The 19,819-nt window shown below is 38.0% G+C and overlaps 8 protein-coding genes across 10 annotated transcripts in view; 2 read left to right on the top strand and 6 right to left on the bottom strand.

Annotated features, from left to right (window-relative positions):
• Positions 1 to 19,819, bottom strand: part of LOC117134085 — a 905,201-nt gene that overhangs the window by 495,810 nt on the left and 389,572 nt on the right. The window lies entirely within an intron of this gene.
• On the top strand, positions 2,362 to 3,460 carry LOC103867507 (squamosa promoter-binding-like protein 3). Its single transcript, XM_009145581.3, has 2 exons — positions 2,362 to 3,035; positions 3,122 to 3,460. Exons 1-2 carry the CDS (start codon positions 2,716 to 2,718, stop codon positions 3,252 to 3,254), a joined length of 453 nt encoding a protein of 150 aa, XP_009143829.1. The 5' UTR covers positions 2,362 to 2,715; the 3' UTR covers positions 3,255 to 3,460.
• Positions 4,882 to 5,772, bottom strand: LOC103867506 (dormancy-associated protein homolog 1). Its single transcript, XM_009145580.3, has 3 exons — positions 5,564 to 5,772; positions 5,219 to 5,414; positions 4,882 to 5,128 (listed from the first exon to the last, which is right to left on the bottom strand). The coding sequence occupies exons 1-3, from the start codon at positions 5,652 to 5,654 to the stop codon at positions 5,092 to 5,094; spliced, it is 324 nt and encodes a 107-aa protein (XP_009143828.1). The 5' UTR covers positions 5,655 to 5,772; the 3' UTR covers positions 4,882 to 5,091.
• LOC103867504 lies at positions 5,733 to 6,624 on the bottom strand. Its single transcript, XM_018659261.2, has 2 exons — positions 6,384 to 6,624; positions 5,733 to 6,218 (listed from the first exon to the last, which is right to left on the bottom strand). Exons 1-2 carry the CDS (start codon positions 6,615 to 6,617, stop codon positions 5,802 to 5,804), a joined length of 651 nt encoding a protein of 216 aa, XP_018514777.2. The 5' UTR covers positions 6,618 to 6,624; the 3' UTR covers positions 5,733 to 5,801.
• Positions 8,530 to 12,079, bottom strand: LOC103867503 (protein FRIGIDA-ESSENTIAL 1). Its single transcript, XM_009145579.3, has 6 exons — positions 11,256 to 12,079; positions 10,826 to 10,946; positions 10,583 to 10,732; positions 10,289 to 10,494; positions 8,960 to 10,170; positions 8,530 to 8,884 (listed from the first exon to the last, which is right to left on the bottom strand). Exons 1-6 carry the CDS (start codon positions 11,371 to 11,373, stop codon positions 8,816 to 8,818), a joined length of 1,875 nt encoding a protein of 624 aa, XP_009143827.1. The 5' UTR covers positions 11,374 to 12,079; the 3' UTR covers positions 8,530 to 8,815.
• Positions 12,665 to 13,857, top strand: LOC103867501 (uncharacterized protein At4g28440). Its single transcript, XM_009145576.3, has 2 exons — positions 12,665 to 13,217; positions 13,426 to 13,857. The coding sequence occupies exons 1-2, from the start codon at positions 12,713 to 12,715 to the stop codon at positions 13,608 to 13,610; spliced, it is 690 nt and encodes a 229-aa protein (XP_009143824.2). The 5' UTR covers positions 12,665 to 12,712; the 3' UTR covers positions 13,611 to 13,857.
• Positions 13,860 to 15,738, bottom strand: LOC103867502 (protein NUCLEAR FUSION DEFECTIVE 6, chloroplastic/mitochondrial). 3 transcript variants are annotated; one of them, XM_033291852.1, is made up of 4 exons: positions 15,014 to 15,738; positions 14,799 to 14,923; positions 14,415 to 14,454; positions 13,860 to 14,147 (listed from the first exon to the last, which is right to left on the bottom strand). In XM_033291852.1, the coding sequence occupies exons 1-3, from the start codon at positions 15,154 to 15,156 to the stop codon at positions 14,438 to 14,440; spliced, it is 285 nt and encodes a 94-aa protein (XP_033147743.1). In that variant the 5' UTR covers positions 15,157 to 15,738; the 3' UTR covers positions 13,860 to 14,147; positions 14,415 to 14,437. The 3 variants fall into 3 exon arrangements, with proteins under 3 accessions (XP_033147743.1, XP_009143825.1, XP_009143826.1); XM_009145577.3 differs by lacking the exon at positions 14,415 to 14,454 and having other exon boundaries at positions 13,902 to 14,147; positions 14,799 to 14,926; XM_009145578.3 differs by lacking the exon at positions 14,415 to 14,454 and having other exon boundaries at positions 13,902 to 14,147.
• Positions 15,981 to 18,957, bottom strand: ARF3-1 (auxin response factor 3). Its single transcript, XM_009145575.3, has 9 exons — positions 18,376 to 18,957; positions 18,203 to 18,259; positions 17,947 to 18,129; positions 17,754 to 17,838; positions 17,592 to 17,682; positions 17,347 to 17,511; positions 17,149 to 17,268; positions 16,972 to 17,047; positions 15,981 to 16,897 (listed from the first exon to the last, which is right to left on the bottom strand). Exons 1-9 carry the CDS (start codon positions 18,691 to 18,693, stop codon positions 16,175 to 16,177), a joined length of 1,818 nt encoding a protein of 605 aa, XP_009143823.1. The 5' UTR covers positions 18,694 to 18,957; the 3' UTR covers positions 15,981 to 16,174.

The following is a 19,819-nucleotide window of genomic DNA, read 5'->3' as shown; positions in this document are numbered from 1 at the left end:
TCTTGCGATGTCCAGATAGATGTACGATATGTACTTCAGTTAAGGAGACGTTCAACCATGAAAGCCATCCGCATCATAAGTTATACCTTACCTCCTCATAAGCCAAGTTTTGTGGTGCTTGTGGAGTTAAAACATCCACTGTATAGAACTGCATTGATAAAAATTTCTAATAAGGTCACTCTGCCTAATAAGGTCAAGCACAAATGTGACACACATAGATAAAAAAATTCAAGGTGTGATCCCAGACTAGCGAGTTATACAACAATGATCAATAAACATATTATTCAACACTAAACCTTTTTAATCAAGGGGAAAATCTCTTTTAATCATTTTTACTAACTTCTAGTCCTCCTCCTGCCTTCATATCGCCTCTCTTCAACCTATTTACATATGATGATAATAAAATTTTATTCGTCTTAATGAAGCTGCGTACAGTTTTGAGCTATTTCACCAATGAAAAGATAACCACTCTACTTTAGAGTTCGAATTGGACAATGAGTTAGAAAATAAATGCCTTTGAACTGATTTTAAGAGTATGTTTTGCAAATTAAAAGGTGGCAAAAACAAAAGAGTGTAGTACAAAAAGGTCCCACGCAGAATTCAGAATTTAACGTTGCTCGTTGTTGTCGTCACGTGGGGAAGTTAAGGTTCCTCTGCCACTTCTCATCTGTATTGTCTATTCCAAAGTTATTTCAAAGCACTGAATTTTACAAACCTATTCCAAACGTGATTAATTATATCACATTCTTCAATGTTATATGATGTTCTATATGTTGATCTTCATTAATATAAGACTTCATGAACGCTTTGTTCAATAAGATATAGACTTCATCCATAATCTGTTGTTAATATATTTAAAAAAACAAAAGTGTACTTATAATTTTACAAACTTGTAAACGTAAGAAAAATAAGTTCGCGGTCATGCTTTTTTTTTCTTTTTGACAAAGGGCGCTTAAGTTCGTGGTCAAGTTGATTAGCTTAAACTGTATAAGATAATTCTGATCATCCAGCTATGTTAAAAATAACATGACGACTCCATACTTGTACAGTTAATTATATCTTGAAGTTTAGCTACACATATTACAAAAAAACAAAGTTGTATACTAGTACTACTTATGCATCATACTACTGTTGAATAGTTTGAATGAGGAAAGAATATGGAAAAAAAAAGAGAAGGAGAATGAGATGCTGAACAAAAAGATGCACTCAAAATTGACAGGCAGTACAATAATGTGGAGTAGTGTGACAGTTGATTTGTCGACTGCCCAATTTGACGTTAATATTTTGGCCCTTTTGTTTCTTATATTCGATTATGTTTCAACTTAATAATTTTTACCCCAATAAAACTTAATAATTAAGGATCCAGAACGTAGAAAATAAATTTATTAAGCATTCTATCTTCTTCCTATCATCCACTATTATGTAGACATAATTAATGTGATTGCATGTGAAATCATTTCCCCAAGGATATTTAGACAATTTGCTAGCTTGACGTATTAGTCTTTGTCTATTATAACATATGATGATGTTATCTAGTAAAAGATTACTCTCCAATCACTTGTGTTTGTTATATTGTGATTTGTGCATGATAACTTACTCCCCAATGGTCGATTCCTCCTCAAAGATCACATCAAAAACCGTGAGTTTGAGTCATCCGAAAGATGAAAGAAAAAAAACGGCACGAACACTAATCATTCAAAAAGGATAAGTTTGTGTGTTTATAGTGTTATCACCATTTTTTATCACAGTTGATTTCAAACCATGAAACCAAAACAAAACTAAACTAAACAAAGGTGTTGTTTTGATACTTAGATTTTGCTTATATGTCTTCGTTTTACATATTACCAGTTGAAAAGTGAATACATTGCAAGTTTGGACCATTATCTTATATATGTATTTCTGGCTTCGTGGCCCCGACGGCTAACGTGAACGACCTTATCATCTACACCAAAAAAAAAATGAAATAATTTAGTGGATGACCCTATGCTATAAAATCGAAAGAACCTCTTTTTGTACCCCAAGTATTCTTTTTACGACTTTTCTACAAAATGAACAAATTATTGAGTCACCCCATGATTGATCAGTAAAAATTGAATTGCCTGGTCGCAAACTAAATAAGAATTCAATCCGGGTGGCCTTTTAAAATATGTATAAATCATTGACGTTATGTTTTTCTGTTATATATCAACTATCAATACAGATACTGAAACAAAAAGAACTAAAAACGAATATGATTCATAAGAAAATAATAAAGGTGTAGTCAGTTTTCTAGTTCGAATCTCAACTTCATGTTACCACTAAAAAAAAACATTCACATTGTAGGCAAATCTCTTCATGGGTTAGAAGAAAACTTAAATAAAACTTCTTTAAACCACTCAAGAAATGTTAGTCCATTTTGTCATTTTCTCTTTCTAGGGTTCTTTTAATATATAGTAGTAAGATGAAAGTGTATGTATTATACATACAAAAATAAATAGAGCACTAAAGCTTGATCGTATTTTTATTTCAGACAACATGATAATATACTTAATACCTTACCTTAATACATGAAGAGAAAGAAGAAAAAAAGAGTGAAACTTTGTGGTCCAATAACTTAGGCAGCTAAGATCCTTCCCCACTTTTGTTTTAAGGGTCCTTTACTTCTCGTCCGATGTCTACTTTCACTTCTTCTTCTCTTGTTCCATTTTTCATGTGTGTGTGTGTGAGAGAGAGTGTATGTGTAATATTTTGCAGATGAGTATGAAAGGAAGCAAAGCAGAAGCGAAGAGGAGTTTAAGAGAAATGAGTGAGGAAGAGGAGGAAGAAGAAGAAGAGGATACTTTTGAAGAAGAAGAGGCTTTGGTGAAGAAGCAGAAAGGTAAAGCTACAAGTAGCAGCAGCAGTAGTACTGGAGCTTGTCAGGTCGAGAGATGTACTGCGGATATGAGCAGAGCCAAACAGTATCACAGACGACACAAAGTCTGCGAATTTCATGCCAAAGCTCCTGTTGTTCGGATCTATGGTCTTCACCAACGTTTCTGCCAACAATGTAGCAGGTACCATCTCTTTGTCATCAAATATATTCATCCCCTGTGATAAAAAACAAGAAGAAAATAAGAATTCTAACTTTGGTTTTTTATAGGTTTCACGACCTCGGTGAGTTTGATGAATCCAAACGGAGTTGTAGGAGACGCTTAGCTGGACACAATGAGAGAAGGCGCAAAAGCGCAACTGAAGGTGAAAGATCTCAAAATCATGGCTCTCAAGATTACTGAAGAAATAAGCTTTGCTTGCTCTCTTCTGTCAGTCTCTTTGTTTATCTCCTTGTACTCTTCTGATCAAAGCTATATCCTAAACCTATGACATCAATAAATGCGTTTGAGACCAAGTAAATGCTTGAAGGAACATGAGTAAGTTCCCTTAAAAACTTAGAAAAGTTTTTATTCAAGCCAAGATCATGAACTAGACCAGGGTCTCTTTATATGTTTTGCAATCAACAATGAGGAGACAAGCTAAAAAGCTTTTTTCTTTAAATTAATAATTTGGAAAACTCTTATCCCCATGTCAACCAAATAAACCACCTTTCAGATTAGAACCTCCACAATCTGGAGTGGATATGATATCAGTAAGTATTCATAGACGGTAAAAAGACAGCATTTCCATCACATTCCCTTAGTAATGTTGCCGAATCACCGCTAAATATTATACCTGAAAGATATCCCCAACAACCTTTATGTTCAATTCTAAGTAGAACATTTTAGCAAGGAGAGTTTCTCACCCCTTGTTTTTAACGGTCAGAACAGCACAAGCAAGAGGACTGTTGTAACTATCTTACAGTGAAAGATGACTTGGCCTTACCCTCAAGAACAACATGAATCTAGCCAATCATGTGATGATGAATCTTATTATATTTTCAAGGAGAGACATAACAAGAGTGAAGGGAAAGATACTCCTTCAGTCTGCAGGATCCTTGAAGCACAAGGTAGCCTGTTTTTGTATCTGAGAGCCCATGCACAACTGCATTATGTTTCTGAAGTTTCACCTGACATCAGTAACAAACAAAAAATACAAAACACCCCCAAGAATCAATCTTTACCTCCTAAAGGGAAATATAAGAACATGAGTGGCTAAGTCAGTGATAATTGATAAACTATCGAAAATGGTTATTACCAAAACAAGAAATTATTATGCATGAAAAGCTTGTAAGCAACAAACCTCAATAAGTTCCCAACGACAGCAGAAAAATCTTCTTTGCTTTTAATATAGTTTAACCATTTACCTAAACTAATGACAGAAGCAAGAGATCTTTTACCCTTTTCTTTTCGTTGTGATTTGTAATCGAACCAACAAACACTAATAATAAAGCCGTCTTAGCTCAGTGGTAGAGCGCGTGATTTTAAATCTCCACAGACGGCGTACAGTTAATTTTTCCAACAATCAAAACATTTTACATTTACCACTAGAAGATTATTTCCTTGCACGCATACAGACCACAATTACCTATATGGCTTATATCTGCTTGAGATCTATTTAAGATTTTACTTTGATTCTTGTTGTTTACAAGCCAATGGGGATAATTAAGTCATCAATCATTCATGCTTGTTAACACAAGTAACTCATCGAACCATGATATGATTAATTTGGGTTTTTGCTGTATATTGAATTACTGGTGCGAGACCCACTAAAAACAATACTTTTTTGGTTTTATATATCACTTATTGATGTAGGGTATACATAATTTGAATCTTCTTTATCCTGATTGATAAACAAGTACCAACTATAATTAAATCACCATCGTAATTAATTGTTGCCACACTAACCATGGTTAAATTCGCATAGTTGAATTAAAAGTTCAATTATGTATTTTGTTTAACCATAGTTAAGTTATTTGTAAATCATTAGAAGCTAAAAGTTAAATATATCAATTACCAAACAGTAGAAACATTACAAAGACAAGAGGAAGCATCTCCACCGTTAAAACCATCACAGATCATGGATATCAAACGGTCACAACAACAAGAAATAAAGAAAAAGTTGCGAATACAGCCAAAAAAAAAAAAAGAAAAACAGACACATTTTTACATCACCAGCATGTCACTCCATCCTCTCGCTTCAACGGTGCTTGCTCCTGGTATCGTCGCTGTACAGCCTGAGAATCACAACGGTCAAAACATCTTAGTTCTGATCTGAACCGTCCGATCACAGCTTATTATATTAATAACAAAACTTCAGTACGTACCAGTCGTATACGGTGGGAGAGTTTGGGTGAGAAGGCTTATCAAAGAGGTTAGTGCCCATTCCTCTGGTGGCTATGTTACTTCCTGGATGGAACACACTCCTCCACACGTTCTCCTTACGCGCAGACCCTGGCGTCGTCGGAGTTCCTGGACTCCCCGCCGCCGGCACAGTCTTACTGCTGCTCCCTTCTCCTACACCTTTACATGATCATCACATATTTACATAATTAATGAATCATGTTGTATACAGTGGTTACCATAAATATGTATGATCATCACATAATTAATGAATCATATGTGATCATCACATATGCATGAGTTGGGTTGATATGAATATATGTGTATACCTTTGATGTCTATGGGTTGAGCGGTGATCTTATTTCGGAGACGGCCAAGGCCATGTTCCGGCTTAGGTCCAGCAAAAGTTTCATCCCACATCTTTTTTTTGCTTTTTTCTTTGTTGATTTAGTAATGAAGGGTGTCGAGTGTGATGTACTTGGTCAGGGCTTCTTTATCTTTATAGACCCATGGTAAAACTTTTTTTTTTTTTTTTTTTTTTTGGAACACCACTTTCATTAAAAAAACTTAAAGTCTACAAGAGTTCATAGAACTACAAACATAAAACCATACAACACAAACGATAGATTTAGAGAAACCTCTAAGATAAAGAGACAGCGAATTCATAGCAAAGCTTGAATGCGTCAAATTCACGGCAGTGCCGGAAGGTTGAAATTTAGTCACATTGAAAAGTGACGTTGATATCCAATCCGCACCTCGGAATATCGTCGAAACGAAATCCGCAGCATCTTCAGGCCCCGAACGGACCGCTCCACAAGATAGCAAGACGGTTATAGACTTGGAAATACACCTTCGCACATGGGCAGAAGGGGAAACACTTCTTCGAGAGAAGGCAGGTGATGATGATGATGATGGTGATGAGTATGGTGATGAAGATGACAACGAGCCCAGTGAACCCACCGGTAAAAAGACAATTAGTGTTCTCTTCAAGAAAGAGAGGTATGACATTGTAAGCATATTGGTTTCGGTAAACAACCCGATGAACCCATCGGAATTCTTTAGCAAACTGGCCAAGTAGACCAGCCTACCCCATAAACAAATGGGCTTTGAAACTATGCTGTGAGACTGAATGAAATTTAGAAGGCTCACCAGGCCCAATCTACAAGCAAATAGGCCCATCTCACAGGCTTGAGCGATGCTGTTCCGTTGACGTTGACAGGAGCTCGGGTCGCCGGAAGGGGAGCAGCGACGGTTGAGCGGAACAGATGAGGGGGTGAGTGTTGGTGCTGATCTCCGGTCTTCTGAAATAAATCTAAGTCGCCGCGGAGAGGCTCGTCGGAGCAGATCTCCTCCTCGATGAGACAACAAAAAAGCATACATCATAACTAGCGGGGACTATTTATGAAAATATCTTCTTTTCACCAATAAAATATCTAGATAACAATAAATAATTGGAAAATATATTAAAAGTAGGATTATCTAAACATGTAGCAAATTTTTTTAATGTATATTCCATTAGACGTATACAAACCTTAGTTTAAAATAATAGTGTGAAATATATAACGGAGAGAATCAGAGGGAGCAGTGATGTATAATGTAAATAATGCGATGTGGATAGAATCTTCAAAGTATCCTATCTCCTAAGATAGAGACGGGTATATGGATAAGGACGAGGAGTCATGAAATGGGACCCTTCGATCAAAGTATCCTATGTCCAAAAAATTTCGTGGAGAAGTATTATAGGAACAGCAATGTATATCATCATATTTTGTTGAACACTAGTTACATCATGTAACTTGCATGGAATTGGTTGAAATATCCAGGCATACAAAGAAGTTATCTACAAAACTAAAGTACCATTGATAAAACATCCATGTCGTCCCTAATGACAAACATGAAACAAACTTAGTGACGCACATAAAGCTGGTTTTGTTTCTGTAAACACAAACATTCAACACAGTAACTGAGAAATCAGAAAAGAAACCACTTAGAAACATATAAAAGAAAATCATTCAGAAGATTACAAGCTTCGTGAGACAATCTTACTAAGGATGAATGTGGCCTACGCTTCAGAGACTTCAACATACACTTATTGGGGAAACAGCTCTTGAGGATGTTGAAAGAACCCAAGTCTCTTCTGCCCAGAGTCCACGAATGCAAGTATGTCCCTAATGGCAATGATGTTTGTGTCACCTACCTTCCCACCCCGTAGGCCAAAGGAAGGATACTCGCATCAACATTTGAAGCTCTTAATCTTCAAAGAAGAGGGGAGTGATGAATGGAAATTACCACGTCCGAGGGAAAGTTTTGATCCTAATGAATGTAGACTAAACATGCCGGTAAGACCTGGCAGTTCTGATAAAGAGTATTCCATCCTCTGGTGCATAAAGAAAATGGTCAATACATTGTCAGAAGAGGCAAAATAAGATGGGATCATGCATCTGTGGGAATCTTAGAACCAAGTCTTCTGCCCTGGTACAAAGCACAATGGAAAGTGAAACCCCACCAAAAGAATCTTCAATTTCCTATGGAAGTGTTTATCTAATTGCTTAGCTATTCCCAAAAACTTGGCAGAAAGGGAGGAATTGTTGTCAATGCAGTTAAGAAGAAGAGACAGCCAACCGTCTTCTGTCTCAATGCCCCTTTGCAAGGGTAGTTTGGGCTGCTTCTCCTCTTGTTTTTTTTTGTGTTATATCAGTATCCCTATGTATCAATCTAGCCAAATCCATCTCCTAGAAGTAATCAATGATGGAATTAGATCCAGACTTCACTGTTTCTCTTTGGTTCCTCTGGAAGATTTTGAAGGAGAGAAATGCAATTTGCTTTTCTGGTTCAAAACTCTCAGCTCTTCAAGTCGTCCAAGTATGGGACTTGGGAGCATCATTCTTGCCAGCAAACAGAGGGGGCATGAGGATCCCTAGACCTACCCACATACTCAAATGGTGCTTACCTTTCTCAGGTACTACTTATAAATGCAACTTTGACTTCATACGTAAGCTAATCATTATGCGGATAATCATGTTGTGTTAGGTGGTAGTACTCCTACTTGGCTCATGCCATGTATTGAGAACGAGAAACAACAATTAGTAATTAATCTCTTAAGTGATGTATATTTGGGAAGAAAAATCTTCAAACATCTACCAGTAGAGACATAAACAGCTCCCAAGCTAATCACTAACACTGTATTGTACTCAAACAGAGAAACATAGTCAAGATGATCGAGAGCGTACCTTCAACATTATTCTGTTTCTTTCTCTTTCCACTTTCCCCTGCTTTCGAAGCAAATACCAAACAGAACTAGAATATAACCCCTCTATCACATTGCTATAACATTACAACCAATAATAAAACAATATATTTCTTCTAAGAGTGAAAAGCTGTTTTTAAGCATAAATAAAAGCTTTGAAGAGTTTTACAATGCATACACAATTCCTCTACAGAGCTCCAGTTCCACCCTTCTTCCATTATTGGTAAAAGGATAAAAATGGAGATGCAAAAAAATAGGCGCAAGTCCTAATCGAGGAAAAGGAAGATGCCATAATTTACAAGAGTATCATCAGCTTGCGCTCATGCCACCGGTATTAACTGGCTTTTGATTTGATGATACCTGAGGGTTTAGACTGGGGTTTACCATACTTCTCGACGTAACCCTGCAAATGAACAGAGGAAATTTTAAGAAATATGCGATACTTACAGCTTAGGTTTATACCTGCTTAGAAACTCACCTCTACCAGCTTCACAATTCTGGTTGAAGACATACTAAGATATTTCTCAACTGATTCGCTGTTAGTCGGCACCTGATGTAACTGGACAGCAGCACTGACTATCTTTTCAGTAGCTCTTTTAACTATCATATTATGCACATCTTTGCTAAGACGGCCTTCACGCCACAAGGGTTTCAACATATCTTTAATGGTTTCCACAACTGCTGTCCGGAACTGTCTCATTACTTTCGTTCCTGCGTCCGACCTTACTTCCCCATCCATATCATCTGTTTTCAACTTCTTTTGATGTGATGAGCCATCACTTCTATGCCAAGATTCATGCCCTGCAGGTTTGCTTCTTTTCAAGACAACTCTATTCTCAACAGCCGCCGATGAAGATATCTCTTTGCTTGGTGTTGTTGCACTTGCATCATTTTGATCAACCACTGAAGTAGCCACTCCTTCCACAACCCCATGTGCTTCTAAATTTTTCCTCACCACAGTTTCTTGGAATTGATTTTGGCTGCATGAGCTGTTTTTATCATTACTAGCAGAATCACCATCTTTCTGCTGGCCGGGCTTTTTCTGTGCATCTTTCCCTTTAGTTGACGATTGAGCTTTAGGAGATCTGTCTTCTGGATTCTCTATATCCGTGAAAGGATCGTAGAGGGCATCAGACGAGGGAAGTATATACGGAGGAATTGTGAAAGATGGTCGAAAAGGCTCAGAAGGTTCCCAATCATTTGAAGAAACTTCTTTTGTGTCGCTAGTCGTGTCGACTTCTGCATCTTGAACGGATGGAACAGATAACGCTTGCTCCATTGGTAGCGATTCAGATCCATTTATATCATTCCTGTTTTCAAAATTCCCAAAGGGAGAAGCATATTGATTCAGAGGAGCAGAACTGAACACGGATCCTGTCCACGCTGGTCCAGAAGATCCCATGTCTGTTTGTCTATTTGAAGTGATAAAAGATCCATATTCTTGAACAAAGCTGCTTCTCAACGGGAAGGAACTAGTGCTATTACCAAATACAGGCCTGTTCTCAGTGAAAACAGCACCACACTTTTGCAGACTCCCTCTTCCCATGTTTTCCAGTGGAGGCATAAAGCGCATCTCATTCGTGAAAGGGAAAACTCTCTGACCAGCAGGGGGATTCACCAAAGATGTCACGCCATTTGTGCTTAACATGGGAAATCTTATACCTTCTTTGCTCTCCAACGGTCTTCTTTCTGAATAAACATAAGTGAATAAATCACTGGTTGATTCATAAAGAGCAACGAGAAACATTCACCTACATATATCATCACAACCTGTAAAGGATAAACTATCTCTAGTGAGACTACATACCTTCAATAGACTGGATACCACTAGTTCCAGCCATATTATTCACCACCTGTTGCTGACTAGTGCGATTCATATTCTCGTTCACATGAAGGAACCTGCAGGAATTCCCTTTGGTACACCGCCCTTGAGCAAAAAACTTGCAGGGATATGCCGGACGTTTTTGTTCTGGTCCATTCGCCGGCGGAAGGCTTTGCACCGGAGCAGGAAACCTGAGAACCAAATCTCTCAGTAGAAAAAAGCTCCAAACATGCAAAACACAGAAGCTCAACAATCTCTCTACAACTAAGTTTGTTATACCTTGATAAAACTGTGTCTTTTTCACCTTCCAGCATAAGTTTCTTCCCACTACTCCCAGAAAGATTAGGTTGTACGTATCCGTTTATGATCTTTGATTGTCCTGGTCCATTCACCAACGGATAGCTTTGTCCCGGAGCAGGAAGCCTGAGACTGAATCAAAATACAGAAGCTCAACCTCTCTCTACTATAACCTCCTAGGTTCAGCAAAGAAACACAAAGCTGAAAACTTTACACGTTATATACCTTGGTAAAATTATGCCTTTTTCACCTTCCAGAAATAGATTGTTCCCACTATTCCCAGAAAGATTAGGTTGTAAGTTTCCGTTAATGATCTTTAATTGCTCATCTAAATGCTTCTTCACATCTACATGGGACAAAGTTAAATCATATGTTAAAAAGTAAGATCCTTTTGAGCTAAATCTAGTTAATATCTACATGGGGCAAGTTATGTCATATGATAAAAGCACAGATACTTTTGAGCTAAACCTATAGCTAATCTCATAAGCAATTTCTCTAATCTAGAACAAAACGATGCGTTTAGATTCTCTCCTGCCTATACCATCCTTCTTGACTCATCATCATCAGAGTCAATTGCAATTACAGAGAGAGGTGTTCTTCCCATCAATTCAATCCACGAACAGATTAAACCAAATCATGGAATCAGAATACTTACCGTTCTGGGAATTGGAAGCTTCGATTGGTCTAGCAAGCAATCGAGATTCTCCAGCAATTGTATGTTGTACGTTTACTTGGACCTCGTCATCGTCAATGTCCATATCGGAATCAGACATCTCGAAGTATTCCGGCGAGCGACGGTGGTGATTGCTGCGGCGTGATCGGAGATTAAACCAACCTCAAGCGAGTCTCTCTCGAGTCTCTCTGATCTCCGAGAATACGTTTGGTATAGCGACTTACGAGACAAAGCGCTGATACGACACCGTATTGGTTTGTTTTTATGGGTCTTCCTAAATTCAAAGCCCATTTATGCAAATTACAATTAAATAATACATTAAAAATGTAGAAAATACTTACCGTTTTTTAAACAATTTTTTTAAAACGCATAGATTTTATGAAGCAAAGAAATAAAACGTTATCAAAATCAAATGAACAATTTAGAGATAAAAAAAATTATTTTCAAAAAACAAATATTGAAGATGAAACATCAACAGACTTCGTTTTTTTAAATGGATATGTATTACCATCTCGGAAACATAGCCCATACAAGAGAATCTCGAACCTAAATAAAAGAAAACACATATAACAACTACAACAATCACTTAAATAAACTTTACATTCATACATCCGAATCCGTAGACAATCTTTAAATAGGAAAATAGCAGAAAGTCAAATAATCATAAAACTATCGGTATTCTTACCAAGAATCAATCAAGCGCAAAAGAAAATAAGCGAAGGAGTGGCCAATACAACAATACGATAAATCATACCTGAACCCACCGTGGTACCAAATCAAAACCAAAACGCCTAACATGAAAGTCCACAAAGAGAAGAGACCAACACCGAAAACTAAAGTCTCTTCCTCCAACGAAACCTTCATTGGGAGGCCTAAAACCCCAACTTCTTTTTACTGTTTCACCAGAAACCACCGATAATTGCGAGAAAGACTTTTTTAAAACTGAGAAATAGAGAGATGACAAAAAAACTTGAAACTTTCGAAGAACAATAGGCTTTTTCTGTTCACCACACACAACTACGCCACCATCCTACCACTACCTTACACCATTGCTGAACCAAGACAGAGAACAAACAGTAAAAATCACTAAAAAACGCCTCAGATTCACTCTTTCTGTCAACTATCAAACATCAGATGAGATAAATGATGAAATATATAGGCCAAGCTGAAAGCAATCAGACAAGGCTAAACCAAAACAACAATATATCTGGATGGGATTCTAAGAAATCAACAACTCCAAATCTATAGATTTAAAAGAAATCAAAACCCTAAAAATTCAAATCTGATAAGAGAAAAAAAAGAACTGGTGATTGAAAAGAGATTATACAGACCAAACTACAAAAGAAAACTAGAGATCCAGCTCCAATGTTGCCTAAGCCATCCGAACGATTATCTTGGACTTCATTTTTTTTTACTTTTCAGTTAAAAGAAGAAAAAATATGAGGAAAATAGTAAATTCCACTAAAGGAATCAGAAAGTCTTTCTTTCTAGGGCTTTCTTCTTCAAGAGATCGAAAAACTTCACACAGCACCACAGAGAGAGAGACAGAGCACATAACATTCTCCATTAATCTTCTTCCTCAAGAGATGTCTTCAGCTCCAACTGCATCGAACACCACCGACAACTCTCAGCAAAGACCACCCCGGCAACGAAACGGACCGCCTCCGCCGCGGCGACAGGGGAGAAACCCGCCGCCTCAGACGCGTGCTCGGTATCAGCAGACGACTCAGGGCTTGCAGGAGAAGAAGAAGCCTGTGTTCGTCAAGGTGGATCAGCTCAAACCAGGCACGAGCGGTCACACCTTGACTGTTAAAGTCGTCGATCAGAATCCCGTTACTCAGAAGCCAGGCGCTGCTTCTTCTCACCTCCGACCTGTTAGGATCGCTGAGTGCCTTGTCGGAGACGAGACTGCTTCCATCCTCTTCACCGCTCGCAACGATCAAGGTGAGTTAGTTGATTTCCTTCGTGAAAGGTTGAATCTTTTTGTGCTAAGAACTCGAAAGTTTAATACTTTTCAAGTCTTTTCTTTGCTAAAGTTTGAGATTTTGTTAATTAAAGACACTCTCTAGGACCTCTTGTACTCTGTTTTCCTCCAAATGGTTATTCAAAAGTGGATCACTTGGCTAAGTCTTTGTTTTTTTTGTGGGTGTAGTGGACTTGATGAAGCCAGGAACTACTGTGAATCTCCGGAATGCGAAGATAGATATGTTCAAGGGATCAATGAGGCTTGCTGTTGACAAATGGGGTCGCATTGAGGTCACTGAACCGGCTGACATAACCGTTAAAGAAGATAACAACTTGTCTCTTGTGGAGTACGAGCTAGTTAATGTTGAGTAGTGGGTATCAAGCGCCACAAGAGTTTTTGGTCAAATGAACAAGGGTGGGAAGCTTATGTTTTATCTTATGTTGTTGCAAGTTTGCTATCTATCCACGAGTAGGCTATTATGATGATCTCGTTGTTTTGGTGCATGATCTATGATCAGTACATGTACCCGTAACTCTTCTCTCTGCTTATGTTTGGTCCTTGAGGCTTGAACAGAGAGGTTAATGTAAAAGAATTTGGTAAAGAGCTTCGTGCGTACAATATTGTCTTGCCAATTGCAAGTTTTAATTTTTAGAGTAAAAAAGAAGCATGAATCAGGTCTATGTGGTCTTTTACTTATGTCCGGAATTGAACTGGTCGGTCCTTGACAAAATGTATAGGACACTCTTAAAGGCTAAAAGGCAGATCTTATGACCTAAGAAGAAACATGACTCAGTTTGCTGTCACTTAAGATTCTTTACAATAGAAAAACAACACTTCGTCATCTTGCCTTCAACTGCATTCATTCCCCCACTCTCCATTTGAAAACCATCATGCATCATCAATGATATCTGAACAAATAAAACATATCAGTGTCCAGAGAGAACTAACTGTGCATTGATTAAATAGAGAAAAAAACTTTTTCATGAAAGTTTCTACTGGCATTCATGTGAAAGAATATAATAAGAAAAATTCGATACTTTTTCACAAAAGAAAGGTTGATTTCGGGAAAGAGGGAAACTATGAACCTGCTTTGATCTAAACTACTACAGAGCCTAATGAACACTTAAAGACTACCCTTTTTATTCTTACAAGAACAAACATGATAGATAGCTTACAACACACTCTTGTTGATTGTTCTTCAGTTATCATCTTTCCCTAGAAAAGCAAAAGTTGAGAGTTCTCATTATATGCAAAGAAATACATTTGAACTAAAAAATTGTCAAATTATGACACAGGAGGGCCACGGGTAAGGAAGGCTGTGATTCACTATACTCCCTAAATTTATCCAACGACTCATTACTCAAATCAAAATTAGGAAAGTAGTTAGATGGCAACATAGTTAGCTACAACTTCAAGTTTCATACAAAAAAAAAACACTAAGCCCGAAGTGGTGTAGAATGTTAACTTCTGAATATTGAAATGTGAATTGGAAACAAGGATTAGAACTAATAAGAAATTGAATCATAACTGCAGAGGAAGAAAGATGAATAGAGAATTACCTCCAAGAGTCCAAACGGAGCAGCGAGATGAAGAAACAGAGAGCATGGAATTGAGCAAGGCAGAAGCAGTGGCCGTGTGGTACGGAAGCATCGTCTCCACGCAGCAGCTCAATGCCACCGGAGATCTTCTTTTTCATTTTAAAAATGGAAAATAAAAAAATCAGCTAAACATGATGTTTTTTTTGGAATCTTTAAAAGGTTCAAATGTGTTTTACCTGAAAACGCGGGGAGAGAGTGGGCTCGGTTTAGGCATCTTAAACGAAGACCGCGCAGAAGACGGCATAGGTTTTGTCGAACGAAATGCTGCCGCGGCTGCTCGGCCGGCGCCGGAGCGGATAAATGATCTGGCGGCGGACATTTGAAAGTTTCGATTTTGGAAGAGAACCACTTTGGGATTAGTATAGGGTTTTGACTTTGGAGCATTGACTCATAGGTATAAGCAGATATACGGAGTATTATTTTCTTTTTTTGTTTAAATTAGCGTTTGTACCCACTTTATTTATTTATATCTTTTGAGTGCATAATCAACGTTTGCTAAAAACGAGTAGGAATAAAATTAAGGAGTGATTGGTAACTATCATAGAAACAATAAAAACAGATAAGAAAAGAACGAATATGAATAAAATTTTAGAAATAATGAAAAATAATAGTTCTTTATCAAAATTAATGAAGAATTAATTTGTTCTATAATTTTTTACAAATAAAGGAACGAAGAGGAACGAAAAGGATAACCTATTCCTTGTGAATGGTAAAAAGTTTAAAGGATGTTAAAGAACATAGTGTTCATCTTCGTTCACTTGGTGTCACCCTAAATGATGTAGGGAAAATTGAGGTTGATTTTCTTCAATTCCTCTCCACATGCAACTACGAGGTGTCATTGTGATAGGGAAGGCGAAACCTCGATGAGCAAATAACAACACACCAAAAATTGCAAACGTTACCACCCTTGAGTCAACAACCAGTGTAACAAACAAAAATGCTGATTAGGCCATCATAACTCATAACGCTACCAATACTAACCGCATTTCCTTCTACATTTATCATCAAATTATAAGCTGAAGAGATCCCGGTTTAGAACCACACAAGTCATAACCAGCCAAAGGGGAAAAAAACACACGTTCACTTAATCTCAGTAGCCAATAAATACATGCCACAAAAATAATACCAAACCACAACCATCAATAAAAAAAAAATACTTTTTCATAACTTGAAGCTAATAATAAAAATCATTCTTGCAAAGAAACAACCAAGTTTACAAAAGCCATCAACTTGTGACATCCGAAAGTTAGCTAGCCAAGTCATCTCCATAATAATAAAATCAACTAAAAACATACTTAAGCCACAAGCATACAAACACACACATAAACCAAACAACACTAGAGAGCAATGTCTAGCAACATATCTCTCATCCCATATATGTCCCTTCCATGATGACTGCTCTGAACAGCAGAAACACCACCTCTTATGGAACTCCCATTTTGCCCTTCCACACAAGGGCCAACAACCATCCCAGACCCAACCGCCGTGGTCTCATCCCTCAACGGGAAACCAAACAGCCTGCACCTGCCCGAACCTCCGTGGTGCTCTTCCATCCGCACGTTAGGACCGCTTGAGGGTAGTGGTGAAGACACCTGGACCGAAGATGGCGGGAGGATACGTGTGCTAAAGTTCTGGAACGGACCACACCAAATGTTCCTCTGGCTCATCCCCTGGTGCCGTTGATCGGTCATCATTGGGTAAGCGGGAACTGTTTCTTGACCTTGCAAGACCTTATGGAACCCATAAGAGTCACCAAACTCCGTTCCTTTGAACCGGCCTCTCCTGGCACCAGCACCACCATCCGAAGAGGTGTTGATGAAACCGTGAAAAATTTCTTGACCTTGCAAGACCCTCTGGAATCTTAGAGATTCCTCAAAGTCTGTGGCACCAGAACCAGAGACAGGGATGTCAGGCTTTCCTGAGGAAAAGCCAATCCTGCTTCTCTTGGGACCAGTTGTTATGAAGCTGCCTGAACTGGAGATTGAACCAGATGGTTCTATCTCCCATGGTGAGATGCGCTGTTGATGATGCCCATTTGCATCAGTGTCGTCCCACCTTACCTGGATATGACATCAAAATATAGTTTCAGTGCAAGCAAGTGATATTTTTAGAAGATCTATAACTCATAGCTTACCAAGAGGCATCTCCATTTAGAACCAGGCCACCTGATAGGATCCAAGTCGTTGATTCCAGTTATTATCCCAGGGGATCTGACATAACATATGCAAAAGAAAAAAAAAACATTTTAGAAGGATAGAGAAAATAAAACTCATGTGTTGCCAAAAGTTCTCTTAAAAGCTTGAGATATAACCTTCTCTCAGAGGCATCTTCAGACTCAACCCTTGCTTTGAATCTCATACCGATACAAAATGGATAGTCAACAGTCTTCAAGAACTTCGGTGCAGGGATTATGAAGTTTGACCAGCTTGCCCTGAAAAAGGTTTTGCCAATTGCACCTTATTACTTAGAATGGAATCAATAAACAAGAACTATTGTGGTTGGAGCTTACTTGGGGTTGTAGTAGATGTTGAAAGCACTATTGGTGGATATGGCATGAACTACTTCAGCGAAATTATTGTGGTTCATGTTCTGATTATACTGACTGGAGAAAGCAGAAGCACCTTCGATTTGAGAAGCTCTTCTCACTCCCAAGCGCAGTTTGCCATCATCACCTCTATATTAGAGAAAAAACCATAAGATTCAAAGAGATTTTTATTGTAGCTAGAGAACAGTAAAAAGTTTTTTTTTAATTACCTGAGGAAAAGCACAGCATCACCAGAGACAAGCTTCTTCTTGTTCACAAACGCACTCCATCCAGTAGTGAGCAAATGCCTCCTAGGTTGTCCTAAAAGACACTCAAACCATTCATCTATTGTCTCAAGGGAAACAAGAAGCAACATAAGGCAACAAAATTACCTCGGTATATGTGGCGAAAACGCCACTCCAGGCCATGAAGATCCCTAGCAAGAAGCTCCTGGGAAGGCCTGGGCTGAGTATAGTCCTACATAACGATATAACATCACAATAAACTTATGAAAAAAACAACTAAATCTCTGAATTATCTCAGACAAATAATGTGCAATGTAGAGAGTGTGTGTGCAGCAAGTACCAGAGGAGGGAAGCAATCCTCAGCAGCACGGCGAGGAACAGAGAAGCCACCATGTGTACTTGTATCAGAAGCAGTGAGTGTTTTACAGAACATATGAGGAGTATTAGTCCTCTTAACCACCTCATAATCCTCCTCCCCACCATCAACATCTATCACTCCCTCACGCACCTTCCTCTCAACGTCCTGTAACAAAAAAAAAAACCTCTTCTCTAAAAACTGTTCCAAGACTCAAAAGCTTTAAAAAGAAAACACTCACCTCAGACTCAGGAAGCAGAGAGACTTGAGCATAAACTTCATCAGTAGCTGTCTCTGCCTACAAAACCATCTCAATTCAGATTCACAAAAAAAAAAAGATAAATTTTTTTTTTCTCCTCCTCCAAAAGAAACAAAAATAAATAAAAAGACAAGAAGAGGTTTATAAAGACATACGTGAAGCTTGACATCAAGAATACGACAGAACACGTGAGGAGGGAGCCCGTAAATCGCGGCGGAGAAATCGGGGGCTTGTTCTAAATGTCCCTGAGGGAAATACAACACGAGGCTTCCTCTTTTCGGGAGAGAGATGAGGGGTCCAGCACAAGCATGCCACAGCTCCAGACATACCCCAGACGAAGAAGAAGACCCACTCACACCAAACGCAGAAGCTGAAGACGAAGAATCACACGGAGAGAGAGACCCGGAGCCTGAAGACGGTGTCGTTTCTTCTTCTTGCTCCTCCGTCACGTTCAGATCAATTAAACCACCCATCAGAGAGAGAGAGAGAGATAAAGAGATAAAAGATAAGAGCTTTTTTTATTTCTTCATGACTTGGAACTTTACCCTCTTTCAGAAAAGTGAAGAGAAGAGAGCAGCACAGTGATATGAGCGAGTGAGTCTTAAAAGCCAAGATTTTTAATTTTTCGTTTGAGAATAAAAGTTTTGATTTTTAATTTTTCTTTTGAGACAGTGTTTAAGAGGAGAGCGGGAGGGTCAGAACTCAGAATAGTACTGAGTGCTGCTCTCTGTGTAGTACAGTGGTCTCTTCTGCTACGTCTGGTGACTGATGTGTGTGGTGTGGCTTTTAGACCTTTTGTGCGTGTTGAGATTAGATTTTTTGATAGATTGGTTTCTTCTTCTTCTTCTTTATTACCCTTTTTTTTAACCAAAGGTTTTTGCAATGTTGATAATACTATTGGGTTTTTACAGATGTACTTTATACAAGTGTTTTTTCATTACAAGTATTAATGATGGGTTATACAATAAGATCTGCAAGAATAATTAATCTCTTTATTTGTCGTCTCTTTTGATTACTTTTTTATTTCTAGTGGTGGAGAATAGTGGTCGCATACTTTTAGGGATCGATGCACATAAGTGATTAGTTTAAGGTATTTACCACATTATTATCAATTTATTATTTCAGGCGGTCCATGTGTGCGTAGTAAAAACAAAACGAAAGGCAGTTCATGTGTTTTTTTTTTTGTTTATGGTTAGATTTGAATGTGTGGAACTGTGGATTACCGTTATATTCTACATTTTATTTTTATATATATATATCCCGTGATTATTTAGTACGGTAGTGGAATAGTTTGTTATAGTTTTTTTTTTCTTTTTTTAGTGACTTGGTGGTATATACTTTGAGAAAGTCTTTTTTTTTCTGATGAATACGTCTCTATGATGGATAATCATGTGTTTTGTATTGTGATTCAAGTTTGAAACTAATTAGATTGATTTCTGAAAATTTTGAAATTAATATATGTAATGTCTGCGAAATTTGTTTGCTAGATTTTTAAGCTACATTATTGGAGTAGGACGCACATAATTTACATCCACATAATGCATTTAGAAGTATAATTTATATAAGACCTTGTGATTGCTTCTTAAATGGTTTTTTTTT

Source organism: Brassica rapa, chromosome A05, assembly GCF_000309985.2.
Source record: "Brassica rapa cultivar Chiifu-401-42 chromosome A05, CAAS_Brap_v3.01, whole genome shotgun sequence".
Classification (NCBI taxonomy): domain Eukaryota; kingdom Viridiplantae; phylum Streptophyta; class Magnoliopsida; order Brassicales; family Brassicaceae; genus Brassica; species Brassica rapa.
The sequence above is the reverse complement of the archived record's forward strand: the minus strand, read 5'-3'. Positions and strand labels throughout refer to the sequence as shown.